At 39.1% G+C, this 22,723-nt stretch overlaps 1 protein-coding gene across 2 annotated transcripts in view; it reads left to right on the top strand.

Annotated features, from left to right (window-relative positions):
- LOC127452520 (E3 ubiquitin-protein ligase HACE1-like) overlaps positions 1 to 22,723 on the top strand; it is a 70,789-nt gene that overhangs the window by 38,297 nt on the left and 9,769 nt on the right. For both annotated transcript variants that reach the window (XM_051718019.1, XM_051718018.1), the window contains 8 exons: positions 3,664 to 3,971; positions 4,232 to 4,300; positions 4,419 to 4,506; positions 14,574 to 14,685; positions 14,766 to 14,863; positions 15,039 to 15,126; positions 15,367 to 15,516; positions 16,204 to 16,400. In XM_051718019.1, the coding sequence (XP_051573979.1) occupies positions 3,664 to 3,971; positions 4,232 to 4,300; positions 4,419 to 4,506; positions 14,574 to 14,685; positions 14,766 to 14,863; positions 15,039 to 15,126; positions 15,367 to 15,516; positions 16,204 to 16,400 (1,110 nt within the window). The remainder of the gene's footprint in view (positions 1 to 3,663; positions 3,972 to 4,231; positions 4,301 to 4,418; positions 4,507 to 14,573; positions 14,686 to 14,765; positions 14,864 to 15,038; positions 15,127 to 15,366; positions 15,517 to 16,203; positions 16,401 to 22,723) is intronic.

Below are 22,723 nucleotides of genomic sequence, written 5' to 3'. Positions count from 1 at the left end.
AGTAGGCAGGGCCTTAATTACCTCGTCAAGCTCCTCCAAGGTTATCTCAGAGTCAAGTGAGTTTTTTTTGCTCAGTCGTCAGTTTAGGAAGATCTAATGGTTCCACAAAGTTTCTAATATCTTCATCAGTAGACGAAGACGTGGAACTATAAAGATCAAGATAGAACTCCTTAAAGGCATTATTAATATCAATGGCCAAGGTACAAATTTCACCACCAGCAAATTTCACTAAGGGAATGGTAGAACGAGACTCTCTCTGCTATATATATCTAGCCAAAAGCTTCCCTGCTTTGTCCCCCGACTCAAAGTATGACTGTCTTGCCCTGAATAACCAAAACTGCACTTTTTGCGACAAAATAGTATTATATCTATATTTCAATCGGTCAATTCTCTGAGGTCATCAGATGACATACAACGTTTCAGCTCTGCCTCTGCACTTTTAATATTTCCTTCCAACTCCATGAGTTCTCGTACTTTGGATTTTTTGATGAATGAGGCATAATGTATGATCCGGCTCCTAAGAACTGCTTTAAGTGCCTCCCAAGCCACGCCCACAGAGGATACTGAGGACCAGTTGGTCTCCATATAAACATTGATTTCAGTCTTTAACATTTGTTGGAAATCAGGATTTTGCAAAAGGGATACATTAAGGTGCCAACTAAATGATTTCTTTTCTCTTTATGTGGCAACACCTCTAAACACATCAGGGCATGATCTGAGACTAAAATGTTTGAGCAGTCAACAACAGATGAAATGAGGGATTTGGATGTTAAAAAAAAAATCGATTCTAGAATAAATCTTATGGACTGATGAAAAATCAGCGTTAGGTGCGTAAATCATCAGCGTTAGGTGCGTAAATATTAGCCAAAATCAGACTTTGCCCCTGAATTTCTGCTAAAACAGTAATGACTCTCCCTAATTTATCTTTAATCTGTTTGAAACATTTGAATTGCAAATGTTTATTTACCAATATAATGACTCCCTTGCTCTCACTTGAGCCCGCACTAAAGAAAACTTGTCCACCCCATATCTTCCCAAATTTTTTTGCTTCCTGCGGGGAAAGATGCGTTTCTTGAAGAAACGCTATGTCATATTTCTTACGTTTAAGAAAAGAAATAACCTTCCTTCTTTTTATGGGGTGCCCCAACCCATTCACATTCCATGTGGAGAGAGATAGTATACTCATATTAACATTTGGCATTTTGATATAATAGAAATAATTAATTGTGTGCCAAAAACAAAATTATGAAGACCACATTTCAGCATTAGTGCAACAATAAAACCCCAAACTTCCCCCCCCCCCCGAACAAAACAAACAGAAAAAAGAAAAACCTGCACGTTAACCCCGCGCATGAAAGCGCCAACTGGCGTCAATCCCTCTAAACTCAAAGAGTCCATGTAAGCCTACGAGAGCCCCCGCGACAACTTTGCCATCGGATTGCTCAATTTTGCCTCACAAATTTGTAAGGCAAAATTGCATAACATCAAATTTGTAAAACAAACCCCAGACAATAGGCAGAATAAACACAGAGAACGTGTAGACTCATTCACAGAACTCGAAGGTGTGTTCCTTCACAAAACAAATTCCAGCCGATATAAAGCCGTTCAGTTTCCTTGGTCAGACAAACGAATCTTCAGTGAGCCAGCTGATTAGTGCAGCGGATGACTTAATCATTCCAATGTCCCACGAAAATACTCCACAAATCATACTCCAGCCAACAGGAGGCATAAGCACAAGGAACTGACAGATTCATCCATAACTGTCCCAAAGTAGTGTTATTTAACAAAACAAGCTGCAACCGCTAGGCGGAACAGCACAAAGGAAACGAAACACGCATCCCGGTTCCTCGAATAGTCAAGAGTCAATTCATTCAGAGGCCGCATAAAAGTATATCCCATGACTTACACAGTCCGTCAACTTTTATAAAAGACATCCTTTGTGTGGGCATGCAGATATTTTGCGGTCATCCGTAGTGTCTATTCTCAATCTGGCCAGGAACTTCATTGTAAAAGTGATCTTCCATCAATGCAAAAGTTTCTTTAAGGAAAAGTGTTAATCCACAAAACAAAACAAACTCCAGCCGCTCGGCGGAGCCAACACAAAAAGAAACAAAAATGACGCCCAGCTTCCTCCGAAAGCCAGAGTATGTACAGTGAGTCAATCAACTAACAAGAGAAACACCCAATGGTTACTCACTCATTGTTTCTATAAAAGACATTGCCTGATTGAGACATGTAAATACTTTGCAACCATCCTTGGTGTTTATTCTCAGTTTGGCAGGGAACATCAGAGCAAAAGTGATCTTCCGCTGATGTAAGAGTTTCTTGCATTCCTTGAACTGATCGCGTTTCACTCTTGTCGAGTTCGCAAAGTCCGGAAACAAGAAAATACTGTGATTCTTCCAAGAAAGTTTTCCTTTGCTCCTCGCCTGGCGCAACACGAGATCTTTATCGGATGATCTCAAAAATCTGGCCAGAATCGATCGGGGCCTGTCTCCCTCAGCGGATCTGTGAGCTGGGACTCTGTGAGCTCGCTCGACCTCCAGTTTATGGTCTGTTATGTCGAGCAGACTTGGGAAAAGCTCGTCTAGGAATTTCACCATATCTCTGCCCTCCTCATGCTCAGGAATTCCCACAATTCGAACATTATTCCTGCGGCTTCTATTCTCAAAATCTTCAAGCTTTTCAAGAACACGTTCCAAATCAACTTTGGTCATGGGCGGATTAGCGGCTAATTCCCTCTCTGATGACTCCAAATAATCGATTTGTCTCTCAACATCTGTCACTCTTGTGACTAACTCAGAGAATTTTTTTTTCATCGCTGTAATCGATCGACGTATTACAGCAAGATACTCCAAGTCCGCAAGTACCTTCGTCAACATCACCGACATGTTGGACAGTTGACGCTGGATTTCTTCTCCCGCCGCGCCATCCATATTGAGTCCCCGGTCCACAGGCCTGTCTGGGCTTTCATCTTGAACCCATAAGTGTCTTTTAATGTCTCCAGAGCCCGATGATTTTGACTTCTTTGCCATGTTTACCTCAAAAAGCAATTGGTTAACTGGGTGTATCGAATTTCACCGGATTATATCAGGAAAAAATTTGCAAAGTGCGTAGAGCTGTCTCTCACACCTCTGCTTTTTGCATGGCATCACATGGGACCCCCAGTAACCTTGATTTTAATATAGTATTGTAACCATGACAATAACTATGTTAATTTTGTGGTTACTAAGATTTTACTGCAAATACAATGGTTAAACTATGGTTACTGTAGTAAAACCATGGTGATTTGTAGTGAGGGCAAATCTCTTGAAGTGTGTTACCAAATAGAATATTTTTACTTTGGTAATACTTTTTTTTTTCCCTGAAGATAAATACCAAACGTACCGAAACCGTGATACAAACCGAACCGTGAGAAATTTGAACCCCTAGTCTTTACCCGATAAGGCAAGTGTGACAGTTCAGTCAGCTGGCCCAAAACTCTCTCACACTGACCCTGTGTAACTGCCAGTAGACCATCCTTATTGTTGAACCCAGAAAATCATATAGAATATATTATAAATATTAAAGATATCACCCTGCCGTAGTGGTAAGTACTATATAGAAGAGCAACTGGAATCCAGAGCTTTAGGTTGATGATGTGTTGATTTTGATGTTGTTCAGCCTCTAGAGCTGTTATGGCACTCGCTGGAGGAGTGGCTGGTGCTCATCTCCACTGAACTGGATAAAGAGTGCAGAGACGCCTGCGTGTCGTCCTCAGGAAATGACATCGCCTCACTTCTCCTGAAGAAGCAGGAGTCTGACCCCTCTGTGTCCAGTGAAACCCCTCCACGGCTGCTGAACACTAAAGCCGTGATAGTGACGCCGGAGGGATACGTCGATGGCCAGGATGTCATGTCCATGATAGCCAATCGCCTGAGTGCTGTGATACAGGCCTTCTACATGTGCTGCTCATGTCAGATGCCACATGGGTAAGACTGGTCTTGTGTAGGAGAACCAGGACAAGTGTTTATGGTCATCTGCTCATTCAAATCATAAACATCTCCACATAAAAGCTGCTGCAGTGTGAGAGCTCATAATGTCTCCTCACAAGCTGCTGCTGATGCTGCTGATGTTCTCTAATGACAATGTAATTGGATCATTAAATCGCCTCTTAATTAAAGCGTTATTTATATACTCTCATCTGCAAGCCTGATGCACTGCATACTCATGTTGTTTCTCTGTTATCTAGCATGACGTCCCCTCGATTCATCGAGTTTGTCTGTAAACATGATGAGGTGCTCAAGTGTTTTGTCACAAGGTAAGTTAAGAGCATTTATTAGGTTATGTATTAACCTGTATGCGTTTGAAAGTTTAGCTTTATGCTTTTAAGACCACTCCTCACATCAGTCTCCCAATCGCTTGTCTTTCGTTCCCAGGAATCCAAAAATCATCTTCAATCACTTCCACTTCCTGCTGGAGTGTCCTGAGCTCATGTCTCGATTCATGCATATCATCAAAGGCCAGGTAAGCATGATGCATGAGAGATTGAAGGATCTTTTGTAATACACTGGTCCCAGAATGGATTTGGACATTTAAGTCACAATTAAAAATGCCTATTGTTAATGTTATTGCATTAGATTACAGAATTATTAAACTTGTTAACACTTTATTTTTTCAGGAGTGAAATTGTTGCATTCTTCTGATAGGCTGTACATAATTTCGGACTTTTCTGTGCCAGTTAGATCTCTTATTGGTCCATTTGACCTGTAGTAAGAAAACTGCCTAATAATTCTGCTCAACTCAATACAGTGTGCAAGTCGATTTAAGCCACACTCTGCTTCATCAAGAATTAAATAGCACTTGACAATTATTCTACTTAGTAACTAGGGATAGGCGATACTGCTACAAAAATTATATTTTGATATTTTTCAGCCTATTGATGATATTCAATATGTATCTCGATAATTATGTATTTTCTCTGAAATGGCTCAAAAGCTATGTATTTATTTATTTATTATTCAGAAGAACCTACATTTCATTTTTAGCCAAGTAGATTTGATATTTTAACGGCATTGAATAAAAATCTATTTAAAAATAATACAGTCATGTTTTCCCATGGTTTTACATTAGTGAACACAAAGGAAAATCAGATTCTCATCGCTTTTCATTGAAATGCACTTTTATAGTAATATATTATATATAATGATATGTAGTAGCTTAATAAAAAGCATTAATTACCTTATTATATTTTTACTAAAAAAAAAAGGTGTGCAAAACTACTCCACTTATTTTTTAGTACCCAGTTGAATATCGCAGAATAATAAATTATTACTGTGGGACCCAATCAAGTTTATTATTATAATACTGAATTATAATTATTATTTTGAGGGTTAGATTTATATATATATAAAAGTAATATATTTCTGTCCCATTCACTTCGTCACCTGGAGCTTTTGTTTTGACTCTGAAAGTGCAGTGTTGTGAAACACTTTCATCTCCTCCCTTTCTGTTATACTGAGCAGTGTTTGTACATTTGTATAATAACTTGTAGCAGTTACTAATGTTTGTAATCACGGAAATGCTTGAACCTGCAGTACTTGTATGTGAATTGCTGTAAAAGCACTAAAACACGAGCCCATTAACCCTCTCGAGTGCACACAACAGCCGTCACCAGTTTATTCTGAAGTGCACACAGACATGTTTATCTGCTTTAATCGCAGCCTTGTGAAGTTTAATAATCACATATGACCATATCGTCATTTTAATGTTTTTATTTTATTAATTCGGCAGACCTGAAGGATCGTGTAATTAGTCAACTGATATACTCTTTTATAAGCCTGATGGCCAAATATAAAGTGCATTAAAATCATATGTAGCATATTCCCAATATTCATCGCGACTATAATGTGAATATTCGATATATCGCCAAGCCTTATTAGTAACTATTGAGGTTGATATGATTTGGAATTGGAAAAATATGCTTGGAAATATGATAAGAATGTTGATTAGCCTAATAATTATGCATGCATCGTCAGTTCCCCTCAAATTCACACAGGTGTCCTAGAAGAGTAAATCAAACTTTTTTCTATGTGGGTGTGGGTGTGGGTGTGTGTGTGGACATGCGCCTGTGCAAGCTGCATAGCATCCAGAAAGTCAGAAGGTGAAATGTCAAAACTGGTTATTTTTTATATGGGTCAAATTTGAGTCGTTTAGGCAATGGAAGGAAAAATTTTCAAATGGTTAAATTGTTATTTCTCTTAAAGATAAAATTATATATAAAACACTTTTTATTTTTATTTTGTTTGTTTTAATGGTCTTGACAAAGCCACCACATTTGGTTCCAGTACCAAAAACTATGCAGTATTTATAACATATTCTTTACCTGTCCAGGGTCAAAAATTACCCTAAGACAATAGGATGGTAAAGTTTTCTTCATTTCCATGTAGTCTCTCAAATAATAGGAGCTCATAAATGCCACATGCTTAAAAGTTATAAAAGAATTATAAAAGAATAACAGCAAAATGTGGTTTTTATATATATATTGTGTGTGTGTGTATATATATATATATATATATATATATATATATATATATATATATATATATATATATATATATATATATTGTATATCTATATACACTGATGAGCCAAAGCATTATGACCACTCACAAGTGAAGCAAATAGCGTTGATCATCTCCTAACAAGGCCATATGTCAAGGTCTGGGTAGATTAGATGGTAAACGAACAATCAGTTCTCGTAGTCAACACGTTGAATGCAGGAAAAATGGGCAGGAGTAAAGACCTGAGCGACTTTGAAAAGGGACAAATTGTTATGGCCAGATGACCTGGTCAGAGCATCTCTGAAACGGCAAGGTTTGTGGGGTGCTCCCAGTCAGCAATAGTGAGTACCTACCGACAGGGGTCTGAGGAGGGACAAACCAGCAACAGGGAGTTGGGAGCCCAAGGCTCATCGATGCACGAGGGCAATGAAAGCTATCCCGTCTGGTCCGAACTGAAAGAAGGTCTAGTGTGGTACAAGTCACAGAAAATTGTAATGATGGTTACGAGAGGAATGCGTCACAACACACGGTGCATCGCACCCTGCTGCGTATGGGGCTGCGAAGCTGTAGACCGGTCAGAGTGCCCAGAATGACTTCTGTCCACCGTTGAAAGCACCTACAAATGGCACATGAGCGTCGAAACGGGACCTTGGAGCAGTGGAAGAAGGTTGACTGGTCCGATGAGTCCTGTTTTCTTTTACATCACGTGGATGGCTGTGTACATGTACGGCGTTTACCTGGGGAAGTGATGGCACCAGGATGCACTGTGGGAAGACGACAATATATATATATATATATATATATATATATATATATATATATATATATATATATATATATATATATATATATACACAGCTGAAGTCAGAAGTTTACATACCCTTAGGTTGAAGTCATTAAAACTCATTTTTTAACCACTCCTCAGCTTTCATATTAGCAAACTATAGTTTTGTCAAGTTGTTTAGGACATCTACTTTGGGCATGACATGAGTAATATTTCCAACAATTGTTTACAGACAGATTGTTTCACTTTTAATTGACTATCACATTTCCAGTGGGTCAGTTTACATACACTAAGTTAACTGTACCTTTGAGCAGCTTGGAAAATTCTATTAAATGATGTCAAGCCTTTAGGCAATTAGCCAATTAGCTTCTGATAGGCTTATTGGCTAATTGGAGTAAATTGGTGGTGTAACTGTGGATGTATTTTAAGGCCTACCTTCAATGCCTCTTTGCTTGACATCATTGGAGAATCAAAAGAAATCAGCCAAGACCTCTGAAAAAAAATTGTGGACCTCCACAAGTCAGGTTCATCCTTGGGAGCAATTTCCAAATGCCTGAAGGTACCATGTTCATCTGTACAAACAATAGTATGCAAGTATAAACACCATGGGACCACGCAGCCATCATATCGCTCAGAAAGGAGACGCAGTCTCCGAGAGATGAACGTAGTTTGGTTAGAAAAGTGCAAATCAATCCCAGAACAACAGCAAAGGACCTTGTGAAGATGCTGGAGGATGCAGGTAGACAAGTATCTATATCTACAGTAAAATTATCCCTAAACTGATATAACCTGAAAGGCTGTTCAGCAAGGAAGAAGCCACTGCTCCAGAACCACCATAAAAAAAGCCAGACTAGAGTTTGCAAGTGCATTTGGGGACAAAGATCGTATTTTTTGTAGAAATAGTCTGATGAAACAAAAATGTAACTGTTTGGCCATAATGACCATCGTTATGTTTGGAGGAAAAAGGTTGAGGCTTGCAAGCCGAAGAACACCATCCCAACCATGAAGCATTTGTTCCTACAGAAGCCTGAGAATTTAATGTGATGGCGAGGAAGTCACAGAGAGCACATGCAGAGAATGAAATCACAATCTACATGTTTAATTCTGTAATTAACAAAACGCTGCAGCCTAAACTGATATTTGTGTAACACTTTTTAAAGAAAGCACACTTTTCGAGCCAAACATTTAACTTAAACTTTATTCTAAAGCTTTCTGTATTGTGACACTCTGTGGTTGTCAAACGTTAGTGGAACATGTCCACAGTGAGTGAATGTACTGAACTCCACCTGTGGAGGTAATATGTTAGTCAGTAAGTTTACTTGCATGAATTTATATGATAGTGTACAATGTTAAAAGGCCTACTGAATATAATTTTCTCCTAAAACATAAGATCACAGAAATATCTATTATGGCACCTTCCTTAACCCCTGTAACACTGCAACAAAATGTTTGACATTAGTGGGCGGGAATGGGTTTGTTGCAATGGTGGATTTGTTGACAAAGTGGGCCCATTTTAACCGCTGGAAAAGGCAATACAGATTCATTTGTGAAATAGACGTACTAAAATTGTAACTCAAAAATGTATACTGTTGGTTTACTAGAAGCAGAATAAAAAAAAATTGTTGTAATATAGTTCAGCTATTACAAAATGCCAAAAAGTGATTGAAGTATATGCAAATTAAAGCATCCTTGGTCAGCTTTTTTGTATTATATATAAAAATAAAAAAAAATCTTAAACATTATGTGACTCCATTAAAATTCAGAACGTAGCCCCAATCATTATACACTTTGAGTCTGCAACAAAACAGATTATCTTTAATGGGATTCTTTAGTAGCGTTGTACCCTAATCAAGAATTTATACATTTTGAATGATTTTCAGTGCAGGTCAAAAAATTACTCAAATGCAAAAAGGAGGATGCAGTTTCTTTTCTCAGATTAACATTTTTATTGGTTGCTCCTCAAGCATGATACATAACAAAACAAAACATTCATGTACAGAGACAACCATTATCCCCCTTAAACCCCATTATTTCACTTCCTCCTCCCAATCCCCAACCCCACCCTGCCCCCCACAAACATCCCTGTGGCCAAGTCTGAGTACACACGCAGATGCCACAAATGCCAAATAGCTGCCACACTTTTTTTCAAACAACTCCCGGTTGCCTAGCCTTCTATACGACACCTCCTCAAATGCCGCCACCCTGCCCATCTCTGTGCACCACTCCTGAAATGAAGTGCTCCAGCTGACTTCCATCCCCTAAGGATGAACTATCTGCCAATCATGACACTGGCTAGGACCCAATTTTTTATGCACTAATCCCTTATATTAATGACCGCCCCATCGCCTAAAATACAGAGTCTGGGGCAAAATTAAATTTGAGTGCCCAATACATCACACATAAAACTCTGAACCCTCAACCAAAATTCTTGGATCTTAACCCACCACCAAAAAACATGGGTTGTGTCTCCATCTTCTGATTGGCATTACCAGCAAGTGGGTGTGTCTTTAAGACCAAGCCTTTACAATCTAGAGGGGGTCCAATAGAATCGATGTAAAATCTTAAATTGCATAAGGCGCACCCTTGCATCTCTAGATGTAGACTTGATGTGTTTTAGAATCCTAGCCCACGCTTCCTCCTCCAAAACCGAGTTTAAATCTTTCTCCCATAATCTTTTAAGAGAAGTTGAAGCTCCATCCCCCAGACTCTAAATTAGCAGGGAGTAATACACTGCCTCGTGACCTTTTCCAAAAGCAGTAATCACCACTCCCTCAGCTTTAGGGGGGTGTATGCTACTCCCAAAAGTAGTACAAAGCAGGTGGCGTAGCTGTAAATACCTAAAGAATTGAGACCTGGGAATCCCAAAATGTTGAACCATATTTTCAAAGGATCTCAACACTCCACTCTCATATAGGTCACCGAGCATATTAACCTCCCTCACAATCCACTCTGTCCAACAGAAAGGGGACTTATTAATACATAACTTTGGGTTCAGCCATATGCTCGAAGCAAAATTTAAATAAATGTCCAAACTAAACACTCTGGACACTTGTCCATACCGCGTGCAAATGCGAGATAACGGGGTGTAACTTAACTTCTCCGGTTAGCTTGATAGAAAGACTCTGCAATGGCGAAATAGGGGCAAGAAATTCCTGTTCAGTACAAAACCAGGGAGGGGCTCTCTCAGGTGGAAGTGACTAATGAGCCAAATGTCTGAGACCGAATGCAAAATAATAAAACAAAATCTTGGGTAGGCCTAGGCCACCTTTGACAGTCAGCCTTTGCAACTTAATGAAATATAATCTGGGACGTTTATCATTCCAAATGAAAGACTTAGCTATGCTATTAAATTGCTTGAAATAAGAGAGGGGGACATCTACAGGGAGAGATTGTAGCAGGTAGTTGAATTTTGGAATATAATTCATTTTAATAACATTAACCTTCCCAAACATAGATAAATGTAATAAAGCCCACCTGCACACATCACTTGAAAACCTTTTTATTAAAGGGTCAAAATGAACTCTAACTTAATCACACAAATTTGCTGGGAATAAAATACCCAAATACTTAATGCCCTGTTTGGGCCACTGAAAGGCACCCGGCTGAAAAGCCGTTATCGGGCAGTACTCTGTCAGAGCCAAAGCTTCGGATTTAGACCAATTCACTCTGTATCCTGAGAGGCAAGGCATAGATCTAGTAGGGTCGGAGACAAATAATAAAATATCATCTGCATAAAGCAAAAGCTTATGCGCCACACCTCCCACCACCACCCCTGGAAAATCATCCTCCTTTCTTATCGCAGCTGCTAATGGTTCCAGGGCAAGACAGAACAATAATGGGGAAAGAGGGCAACCCTGCCAGGTGCCCCTTATCCAAAGTAAAATAATCTGAAATTAATCCATTTGTTTGTATCGCCACTACCGGGTGTCTATGAAGTAACTTAATCCATCCAATAAAAGCATTCCTGAACACATACATTTCCAAAATCTTTAAAGACAATCCCATTCTACCATAACAAATGCCTTTTCAGCGTCTGGAGTCTGATCATTCGCCACTGACCACATGATATTGACAAAATGCCTAATGTTATCAGAAGAGCTACTGCCCTGAATAAACCCCACCTGATCTATATGTATAAGAGATGTCATTAACTTAATCGGTTAGCCAAAATGTTTGACAATATTTTAACGTCTATCTGGATCAGGGAAATTGGATGGTAACTCTAACACTTGCTTAGGTCTTTGTCCTTTTTAAGAATCAGACTGATCCGGGCTTGTGTCATGGTTGGCGGAAGCTTTCCATTCTTTAATGATTCAGTATAAACTTCTAACAAAAGTGGAGCCAGTTCTGTAGCAGAAGATCTAAAAAATTCAGCGGCAAATCCATCTGGCCCCAGAGCCTTGCCTGTAGGCTTGGGCTTAATTACCTTGCCAAGCTCCTCCAAGGTTATCTCAGAATCAAGAGAATGTTTTTGCTCAGTTGTCAGTTTAGGAAGTTCTAATGGTTCCACAAAGTTTCTAATATCTTCATCAGTAGAGGAAGATGTGGAACTATAGAGATCAAGATAGAATTCTTTAAAAGCATTATTAATATCAATTGCCGAGGTAAATATTTCACCACCAACAGATTTCACTGAGGGAATGGTAGAAAAAGACTCTCTCTGTTTTATATATCTAGCCAAAAGTTTCCCTGCCTTGTCCCCCGACTCAAAATATGACTGTCTTGCCCTATATAGCCAAAACTCCACTTTCCGTGACACAATAGTATTATATCTGTATTTCAATCAGGTCAATTCCTTGAGGCCATTAGACGACATTCAGCGCTTCAGCACTGCCTCGGCACTTTTAATATTCCCTTCCAATTCCATGAGTTCTTGTGCTTTGGATTTTTTGTTGAATGAGGCATACTGTGTGATCCGGCCCCTAAGAACAGCCTTAAGTGCCTCCCAAGCCATAGCCACAGAGGATACTGAGGACCAGTTGGTCTCTATATAGATATTGATTTCAGCCTTTAGCATTTGTTGGAATTCAGGATTTTGCAAAAGGGATACATTAAAGCACCAACTATATGATTTCTTTTTCTCCGTATGTGGCAACACCTCTAAACACACCGGGGAGTGATCTGAGACTAAAATGTTTCCAATTGTGCAATCAACAATAGATTAAATGAGGGACTTGGATATATTAAAAAATTTTATTCTAGAATAAATCTTATGGACTGATGAAAAAATTTATAGTCCCTAACAGATGGGTTCAAAAGTCTCCAAATATCTGTTAGACCAAGATTTTTACACATCCTGTAAAGCATCAGTGTTGCTCTAGGTGGCTTGCACACTTTTGCTTCACTGTGATCAAGGACTTAGTCCATCAAAAGATTATTTTCTTGAAGAAACACTATATCATATTTCTTAGGCTTAAAAAGATAAATAACCTTCCTTCTTTTTAAGGGGTGCCCCAACCCATTCACATTCCATGGGGAGAGAGAGACAATCCACTCATATTTACATCTGACATTTTGACATATAAGAAGAAATAGATTGTGTGTCAAAAACAAGATTATAAAGACCACATTCCAACATTAGTGCAACCATCAAAACCCGAACATTCCTCAGAACAAAACAAACAGAAAAAAGAAAAAGGTGCAAATTAACCACGACAGCGCCAACTGGCGTCCATCCCTCCAAACTCAAACAGTCCAAGCGAATGTTCAGTAAGCCGGTCCACATGGCTGCAACATGAGTGCAAGCAAATGACTTTCTCCAATGATTTCGCAAGAAATACTCCACAAAACAAACTCCAGCCAATAGGCAGAATAAGCACAAAGAGCATGTAGATTCATCCATAAATCTGTCCTGCAGGTGTGTTGCTCTACAAAATAAACTCCAGCCGCTAGGCAGATTCTTCAAACAGTCAAGCGAATGTTCAGTGAGCCGGTCCACTCGGCTGCAATGTGAGTACAACAAGATGGCTTACTCACTCCATTGACTTTATGAAGGACATCGCTTGCTGTGGACATGTGAATGTTTTACGGCCATCCTTAGCATCTGTTCTCAATTTGGCCGGGAATATCACTGCAAAAGCGACCTTCAAAGTCTGGGAACAAGAAAATGCTGTGGTTCTTCCAAGAAAGCCTTCCTTTGTCGCAAGTTCAAATCCAGTTCATGCTGAGTGACTCCAGTCAGGCTTCATAAGCAACCAATTGGCCCGGTTGCTAGGGTGGGTAGAAAAGGGGAGAAAATAAAAAAAAAGAAAGCCTTCCTTTACTCCACGCCTCGCGTAACACAAGATCTTAATCGGAGAAATTTGGCCAGAATTGATCGGGACCTGTCTCCCTGCCCGGAGCACCGATCAGGAACCCTGTGAGCTTGCTCAATTTCCATCTTATGGCCTGCTATGTCGAGCAGATTCGGAAAGAGCCCATCCAGGAATTTCACCATATCCTGTCCCTCTTCGCCCTCAGGAATTCCGATGATTCGGACGTTATTTCGCCAGCTATGGTTCTCCATGTCCTCCAACTTCTCTCAGACTTGCTCCAAATCCATCTTGGTCGCTAGTGGATTAGCAGATAATTCCCTCTCCGATGACTCCAGGTAATCGATCCATTTCTTGACATCCCCCATTCTTGTAACCACATCAGTGAATTTCACTTCCATGGCAGTGATCGTATCACAGCAAGATCCTCCAAGTCAGCAACGACCTTCGTCAGCATTGCCGACATGTTCAGCATCTCTCGCCGCATTTCCCGCATATCCCCAACTAAATCAACTCCCAGGCTCGTGGCCTGCTAGGGGGTGTCAGCTTGAGCATGTAAATGTCTTTTAAAGTCTCCAGAGCCTGAGGATTTTGAATTTTTTGACATATTGTCCCCCTAGAACAGTTATGGAACAGAGTGTATCAAATCTCACCGGTTTATGTCATTAAAAGTGTTAAAACTAGCAAAGTGCGCAGAGCTCGCTGTTCACACGTCCAATCCTCGCATGCCATCACGTCAGTCCTGAGGGAGAAGTTTCTTAATACAAAAGGAGGGTTAAAAAAATGGTGACCACATACAGGACCTAAAGTATGCACTTTATATCATCTTCATTCATATAAATGTTAATCTAAAATCTTGATGTTGTAAAAACAAGTCCATGGACATGTAATGCATCAACGGCCCAGTTGTTAGTATTTGTCTAAGATGCAAGAACCGGACATTAGGGCTTATTGAATGCCGTCATGTGTAATTAGTCTTTGTTTCCCTCTCCTCAGCCGTTTAAAGACCGGTGTGAGTGGTTTTATGAACATCTTTTGGCCGGACAGCCAGACTCTGATATGGTGCACCGGCCGGTTAATGAAAATGACATTCTACTGGTTCACAGAGGTGAGCAATGTCTTCATTAACTACAGTATGACTCATCCCCACTCTTTCATTCATCTATCTTTTGGATCATCTTCTTTCAGACTCAATTTTCCGCAGCAGCTGTGAGGTTGTGTCCAAATCCTCCAATGAGAAGCTCAAACAAGGCATCGCCGTTAGGTTCCACGGTGAAGAGGGCATGGTGAGCTTGAACATATCTCAAACCATGTGCCACTTTCAGACGTGTTGCCCTGACATAACTATTTTATCTATTATCTAATCGGATTAAGAGATTGTTTTTATTGGGATGTAGCTGCAAGGCATTAGATCCAAGTCTAACGCCATGAATAACTTTATTCTCTGTGTTGTTTCCTCAGGGTCAGGGTGTGGTCAGTGAGTGGTTTGACATTCTATCCAATGAGATCATCAACCCAGACTATGCACTGTTTACACAATCTGCAGATGGTATATGACACTACGTTAAATCCTGTATGATTAAAAATGGCAAATGTTTGTCCTGCTTGTTTGGCTGCATCTTAGTGGTTCTGAGTTTCTGTGTTTGTCCACAATAGAAACATGATGGAAGTCTGAAGTCAAAATTCTGTGATCAAGGAGAAATCTTGCACAGAAAGAAAAAATCTCTTAATTGTTTTGTATGTTTACAGTATGTTTGTGTTTTTGTGGGTGCATTCATTTATTATACAGGTACCACGTTTCAACCCAACAGTAACTCCTCAGTCAACCCAGATCATCTGAACTACTTTAGATTTGCTGGTCAAATCTTGGGTCTGGCGCTCTACCATCGCCAGCTGGTCAACATTTACTTCACACGCTCCTTTTACAAGCACATACTGGGTAACACACTCCACTCACATAGTGAATGCACTTATGCTTGCTCGTGTATTAGTACAGACCTTATGTGAAGTAGGACTGCAACAAATGATTATTTTGATAACTGAATGATTATTCGAATGATTAATCGACTATTCGGGCGATTAATCAACAGCTCTTAACTGACAATTCAGCTTGTGCCTTGAGTGCAGAGATTTTATTAAACGTGCTTACTAACAAAAAAGTAGTGAGGATAAAATAATCTTTTAAAAAGTTCAAACTTGTGTGTGAAGACGCGTCACGCCAGGTTTGACGTCAACAAGGCCTTATGCTGGTGGTTTTTACGTGTAGTAACCAATTACACAGCTCCAAGTTTAAAATAGCAGAATGCCCCATGCCAGAGTCTGCTCTCTGTCAAACATGTTTTATTGCACTGTGGTATTTCTGGCCCACTGAGAATGTTTATTTATTTATTTTTTTCATTCTGCTGACACACTTGACAGGGTTTTTAACAAAGTCAGCTCAGAATCAGTTTAAGAGTTTTTTTTTAGTTTTTTTTATTAAAAAAGGATCTTTTAACATCTTTTGTAGGTTTTTAGTCGCAGAAAATCAATAAAGTCACGGAATGTTCTTTTTCAAGCATAGACTCATTGACAGGAGTGTTTGTAGCATGCATGACATGTAAAAGTGTCTTTTTTTATATGAAATCAGGTATCCCAGTGAGCTACCAGGATGTGTCTTCCATTGACCCAGAGTATGCCAAGAACCTGCAGTGGATTCTGGACAATGACATCAGTGATCTTGGCCTAGAGTTGACCTTCTCTGTAGAGACGGACGTGTTTGGAACCATGGAGGAGGTGCCTCTCAAACCAGGAGGAACTACTATACAAGTCACACAAGACAATAAGGTGAAAACATGTTCTGTCTTTTTTGAATGAGAGGAACTTTTAAGAGACTCCTGCATTCTGTTCTATTCTGATGTACACCGTCTAGCTGTTTTTTAAATGCAAGTATCCCTCCTGTTTGTACACCCCCTTAGAAGGCAACTGACTAGGTAGACAGTGGACAGTGAGACAGCAAACTGGGTTTTGGAACAGAGCCATTGGTATGCCTGGAAAGAAAAAGTGTGGTTAAAGGAATATTCTGCGTTCAATACAAGTTAAGTTCAATCGACAGCATTTGTGGCATAATGCTGCAAATGTACCATAAAAATTATTTTCAACTCGTCCCTCATTTTCTTAAAAAAAAAAAAAAAAAGCATATTTAGAAATATTAAATAAAAAGAAAGAAATATTTTTTGAGCTGTAAAGTTGACATTTTTACAGTCATTTTAGGGTTTGTTGACATTACATCATCATGGCAACAAAGTTAGATTTTTAGAAAGTTAAATTAGCTATAACTTTAAACAGAAAAGGTTAGTAAGTGATTTTTATCACACTAAAATCATGTTTACACTCATTGTTTACGTCTTGTGGCTATACTTTTGAAACAGTGAGTATTTTAATGTTTACGGATTGGCCACATTCACTTCCAATGTAAGTGCCTCACTCACTGTAACCTCGATTTTTGCTTTTTATTTTTAAGAATATGAGTGACGAGTCAAAATATATTTGTGTGGTAATCAACACTGTCACAAATGCTGTCGATTGAGCTTAACTTGCATTGAACCCAGAATATTCCTTTAATCGAAAATAGAAACATTTCATTTTATTTGGCTGTTGTGCAATTGTGGACAGTATTGTGTTTTTAAACCAACACTAACAAAAAAAAAGTGCCACCACAAGTTTTTTGGACATGTAGTACCATGGATTTTTTTTTAAGTATCTATGGTTGATGAATATGGTCATTCAGTACCATGGTGAATTTCAAAGTATCATGGTATTACCACGTCTCAGAGCTATTGAATATACTATATAATCTTCAGCAACATTTTCAGAAGGGTCAGAAGAATATACTTATTTATTTAATTTACAAAATTTCCAGCTATAATGTAGCTCTGTGACAGCTATAAACTGCAAAAGACTTGTGCTGGAAATTAACGGCATGCACAGCAATACACATTTTTAGCCCATTCTTACTGATGCGTGTGAGACTATAACATTTTTTCTGAGAATTTCTACACAATCAGCTGTGTCAGCCAACTAGATACTTTTATCTTGGAGACAGATCATGAATCAACAGAATTCAAAAACAACAGTTTATCACAGAAAACCAACGGCTTCTTTCAAAATGAAGTTCTAACCAAAATAGGGTCTCTTAGACCAGGGGTTTTCAAACTTTTATATACCATGGACTCCCAAATATAATGATCACCTATCAAGGAACCCCCTTCTCTATTATGTTAAAACAACTGTATTTGTGAAAAGTGTGAAATATAAGCAGTACATGAGATATAATACAGACAGCATGATGTCTGCAAAATTAAATAATAAACCTTAATATTGTAATAAAGCCAAAATAAATTATTAAAATGTTATCTAGAAAATATTTACTTTGTATTAAGTCATCTATATACAGTTGTGTTCAAAAGTTTGCATACCCTTGGAGAATTGGTAATATATGTACCATTTTTAAAGAAAACATGAGTGAGCAGGCAAAACACATTTCTTTTATTTCTTATGGGATTCATATTCAACTGTAGGTTATAACAGAATGGCACAATCATAAAACAAAACCTGGCAACAAAGTAAAAAATAAAATTACCCCTGTTCAAAAGTCTGCATACCCTTAGTTCTTAATACTATTTATTGCCCCCTTTAGCATCAATGACAGCGTGCAGTCTTTTGTAATAGTTGTCTATGAGGCCCCAAATTCTTGCAGGTGGTATAGCTGCCCATTCATCTTGGCAAAATGCCTCCAGGTCATGCAAAGTCTTTGGTCGTCTTGCATGAACCGGACGTTTGAGATCTCCCCAGAGTGGCTCGATGATATTAAGGTCAGGAGACTGTGATGGCCACTCCAGAACCTTCACCTTTTTGTGCTGTAACCACTGGAGGGTCAACTTGGCCTTGTGCTTAAGGTCATTGTCGTGCTGGAAAGTCCAAGAGCGTCCCATGCACAGCTTTCGTGCAGAAGAATGCAAATTGTCTGCCAGTATTTTCTGATAACATGCTGCATTCATCTTGCCATCAATTTTCACAAGATTCCCCATGCCTTTAGAGCTCACACCCCCCCCCAAAACATCAGTGAGCCACCAACATGCTTCACAGTGGGGATGGTATTCTTTTCACTATAGGCCTTGTTGACCCCTCTCCAAACATAGCGCATATGGTTGTGACCATAAAGCTCTATTTTGATCTCGTCACTCCAAATTACAGTGTGCCAGAAGCTGTGAAGCATGTCAAGGTGTTGTTGGGCATATTGTAACCGGGCTTTTTTGTGACATTGGTGCAGTAAAGGCTTCTTTCTGGCAACTCGACCATGCAGCTAATTTTTGTTCAAGTATCGTCGTATTGTGCTCCTTGAAACAACCACACCATCTTTTTCCAGAGCAGCCTGTAATTCTCCTGAGGTTGCCTGTGGGTTTTTCTTTGTATCCCGAACAATTCTTCTGACAGTTGTGGCTGAAATCTTTCTTGGTCTACCTGACCTTGGCTTGGTATCAAGAGATCCTCGAATTTTCCACTTTTTAATAAGTGATTGAACAGTACTGACTGGCATTTTCAAGGCTTTGGATATCTTTTTATATCCTTTTCCATCTATATAAAGTTCCATTACCTTGTTACGTAGGTCTTTTGTCAGTTCTTTTCTGCTCCCCATGGCTCAGTATCTAGCCTGCTCAGTGTTTCCATGTGAGAGCTAACAAACTCACTGACTATTTATACACAGACACTAATTGCAATTTAACAAGCCACAGGTGTGGGAAATTAACCTTTAATTGCCATTTAAACCTGTGTGTGTCACCTTGTGTGTCTGTAACAAGGCCAAACATTCAAGGGTATGTAAACTTTTGATCAGGGCCATTTGGGTGATTTCTGTTATCATTATGATTTAAAAAGGAGCCAAACAACTATGTGATAATAAATGGCTTCATATGATCACTATCCTTAAATAAAAGATCATTTTTTTCATGATCAGTCATATTTTCAAAATCAATGCCAAAATCTCAATTTCTGCCAGGGTATGCAAACTTTTGAGCACAACTGTGTGTGTATATATATATATATATATATATATATATATATATATATATATATATATATATATATATATATATATATATATACAGTTGAAGTCAGAAGTTTACATACACTTAGGTTGAAGTCATTAAACTCCACAGATTAATATTAGCAAACTATAGTTTTGGCAAGTCGTTTAGGACATCTGCTTTGTGCATGACACAAGTAATTTTTCCAACAATTGTTTACAGACAGATTGTTTCACTTTTAATTGACTATATCACAATTCTAGTGGGTCAGAAGTTTACATACACATACAGCTTTGGAAATTCCAGATAATGATGTCAGTCCTTTAGACAATTAGCCAATTAGATTCTGATAGGAGGTGTACTGAATTAGAGGTGCACCTGTGGAAGTATTTTTAGGCCTACCTTCAAACTCAGTGCCTCTTTGCTTGACATCATGGGAAAATCTAAAGAAATCAGCCAAGACCTCAGAAAACAATTGTGGACCTTCACAAGTCTGGTTCATCCTTGGGAACAATTTCCAAATGGCTGAAGGTACCATGTTCATCTGTACAAACAATAGTACGCAAGAATATACACCATGGGACATTGCAGCCATCATACCGCTCAGGAAGGAGACGCATTCCTCCTAGAGATGAATGTAGTTTGGTGCGAAAAGTGCAAATTAATCCCTGAACAACAGCAAAGGACCTTGTGAAAATGCTGGAGGAAACAGTAGGCAAGTATCTATATCCACAGTAAAACGAGTCCTATATCGACATAACCTGAAAGGCTGCTCAGCAAGGAAGAAGCCACTGCTCCAAAACCATCATTAAAAAGCCAGACTAGAGTTTGCAAGTGCACATGGGGACAAAGATCTTACTTTTTGGAGAAAGGTCCTCTGGTCTGATGAAACAAAAATGTAACTGTTTGGCCATAATGACCATCGTTATGTTTGTAGGAAAAAGGGTGAGGCTTGCAAGCTAAAGAACACCATCCCAACCGAGAAGCAAAAGGGTGGCAGCATCATGTTGTGGGGGTGCTTTGCTGCAGGAGGGACTGGTGCACTTCACAAAATAGATGGCATCATGAGGAAGAAAATTATGTGGATATATTGAAGCAACATCTCAAGACATCAGCGAGGAAGTTGAAGCTCGGTCACAAATGGGACTTCCAAAATGGACAATGATCCCAAGCATACCTTCAAAATTGTGGCAAAATGGCTTAAGGACAACAAAGACAAGGTATTGGAGTGTCCATCACAAAGCCCTGACCACAATCTGATAGAAAATTTGTGGGCAGAACTGAAAAAGCGTGTGCGAGCAAGGAGGCCTCAAACCTGACTCAGTTACACCAGTTCTGTCTGGAGGAAGGGGCAAAATTCCAGCAAATTATTGTGAGAAGCTTGTGGAAGGCTACCCAAAACGTTTGACAATTTAAACAATTTAAAGGCAATGTTACCAAATACTAACAAAGTGTATGTAAACTTCTGACCCACTGGGAATGTGATGAAAGAAATAAAAGCTGAAATAAATCATTCTCTCTACTATTATTCTGACATTTCACATTCTTAAAATAAAGTAGTGATCCTAACTGACCTAAGACAGGGAATGTTTCCTACAGTCAAATGTCAGGACTTGTGAAAAACTGAGTTTAAATGTATTTGGCTAAGGTGTATGTAAACTTCTGTCTTCAACTGTATATACAGTACTGTGCAAAAGTTTTAGGCACTTAAGATGTTTCACAAAACATTTGTCTTAAGATGGTTATTTATATCTTCAGCTTTAGTGTGTCAATAGGAAAAATACATTTTAGACTCCCAAACATTACTTTTGCAAATAGAAAAGATTAGAATAGAAGAACAGGGTGCTCTGCAAGAGATGGCATTGCCCCCACAAAGCCCCCCACTGAACATCAAGACAGTGTGGGATTACATGAATAGACAAAAGCAATTGAAACAGCCTAAATAGATTGAAAAACTGTGGTGAATTCTCCAAAAAGCTTGGTACATCCTATCTGCCAACAGCCAAGAAAAACTGTGTCCAGGTGTACATAAGATAATTGGGGCTGTTTTAAAGGCAAAGGTGGCTACACCAAATATTGATTTAGCTTTTTTTAAGGTTTACTGGACTTTGTATGATGTTAATTCATAAATAAAAACAAGTGCCTAAAACTTTTGCACAGTACTGTGTGTGTGTGTGTGTGTGTGTGTGTGTGTATATATATCATTATTATTATTTATATATACAGGTGCATCTCAATAAATTAGAATGTCGTGGAAAAGTTCATTTATTTCAGTAATTCAACTCAAATTGCGAAACTCGTGTATTAAATAAATTCAATGCACACAGACTGAAGTAGTTTAAGTCTTTGGTTCTTTTAATTGTGATGATTTTGGCTCACGTTTAACAAAAACCCACCAATTCACTATCTCAAAAAATTAGAATATGGTGACATGCCAATCAGCTAATCAACTCAAAACACCTGCAAAGGTTTCCTTAGCCTTCAAAATGGTCTCTCAGTTTGGTTCACTAGGCTACACAATCATGGGGAAGACTGCTGATCTTACAGTTGTCCAGAAGACAATCATTGACACCCTTCACAAGGAGGGTAAGCCACAAACATTCATTGCCAAAGAAGCTGGCTGTTCACAGAGTGCTGTATCCAAGCATGCTAACAGAAAGTTGAGTGGAAGGAAAAAGTGTGGAAGAAAAAGATGCACAACCAACCGAGAGAACCGCAGCCTTATGAGGATTGTCAAGCAAAATCGATTCAAGAATTTGGGTGAACTTCACAAGGAATGGACTGAGGCTGGGGTCAAGGTATCAAGAGCCACCACACACAGACGTGTCAAGGAATTTGGCTACAGTTGTCGTATTCCTCTTGTTAAGCCACTCCTGAACCACAGACAACGTCAGAGGCGTCTTACCTGGGCTAAGGAGAAGAAGAACTGGACTGTTGCCCAGTGGTCCAAAGTCCTCTTTTCAGATGAGAGCAAGTTTTGTATTTCATTTGGAAACCAAGGTCCTAGAGTCTGGAGGAAGGGTGGAGAAGCTCATAGCCCAAGTTGCTTGAAGTCCAGTGTTAAGTTTCCACAGTCTGTGATGA

Source organism: Myxocyprinus asiaticus, chromosome 15 (assembly GCF_019703515.2).
Source record: "Myxocyprinus asiaticus isolate MX2 ecotype Aquarium Trade chromosome 15, UBuf_Myxa_2, whole genome shotgun sequence".
Taxonomy (NCBI): domain Eukaryota; kingdom Metazoa; phylum Chordata; class Actinopteri; order Cypriniformes; family Catostomidae; genus Myxocyprinus; species Myxocyprinus asiaticus.
This window is presented reverse-complemented; position numbering and strand designations above follow the sequence as displayed.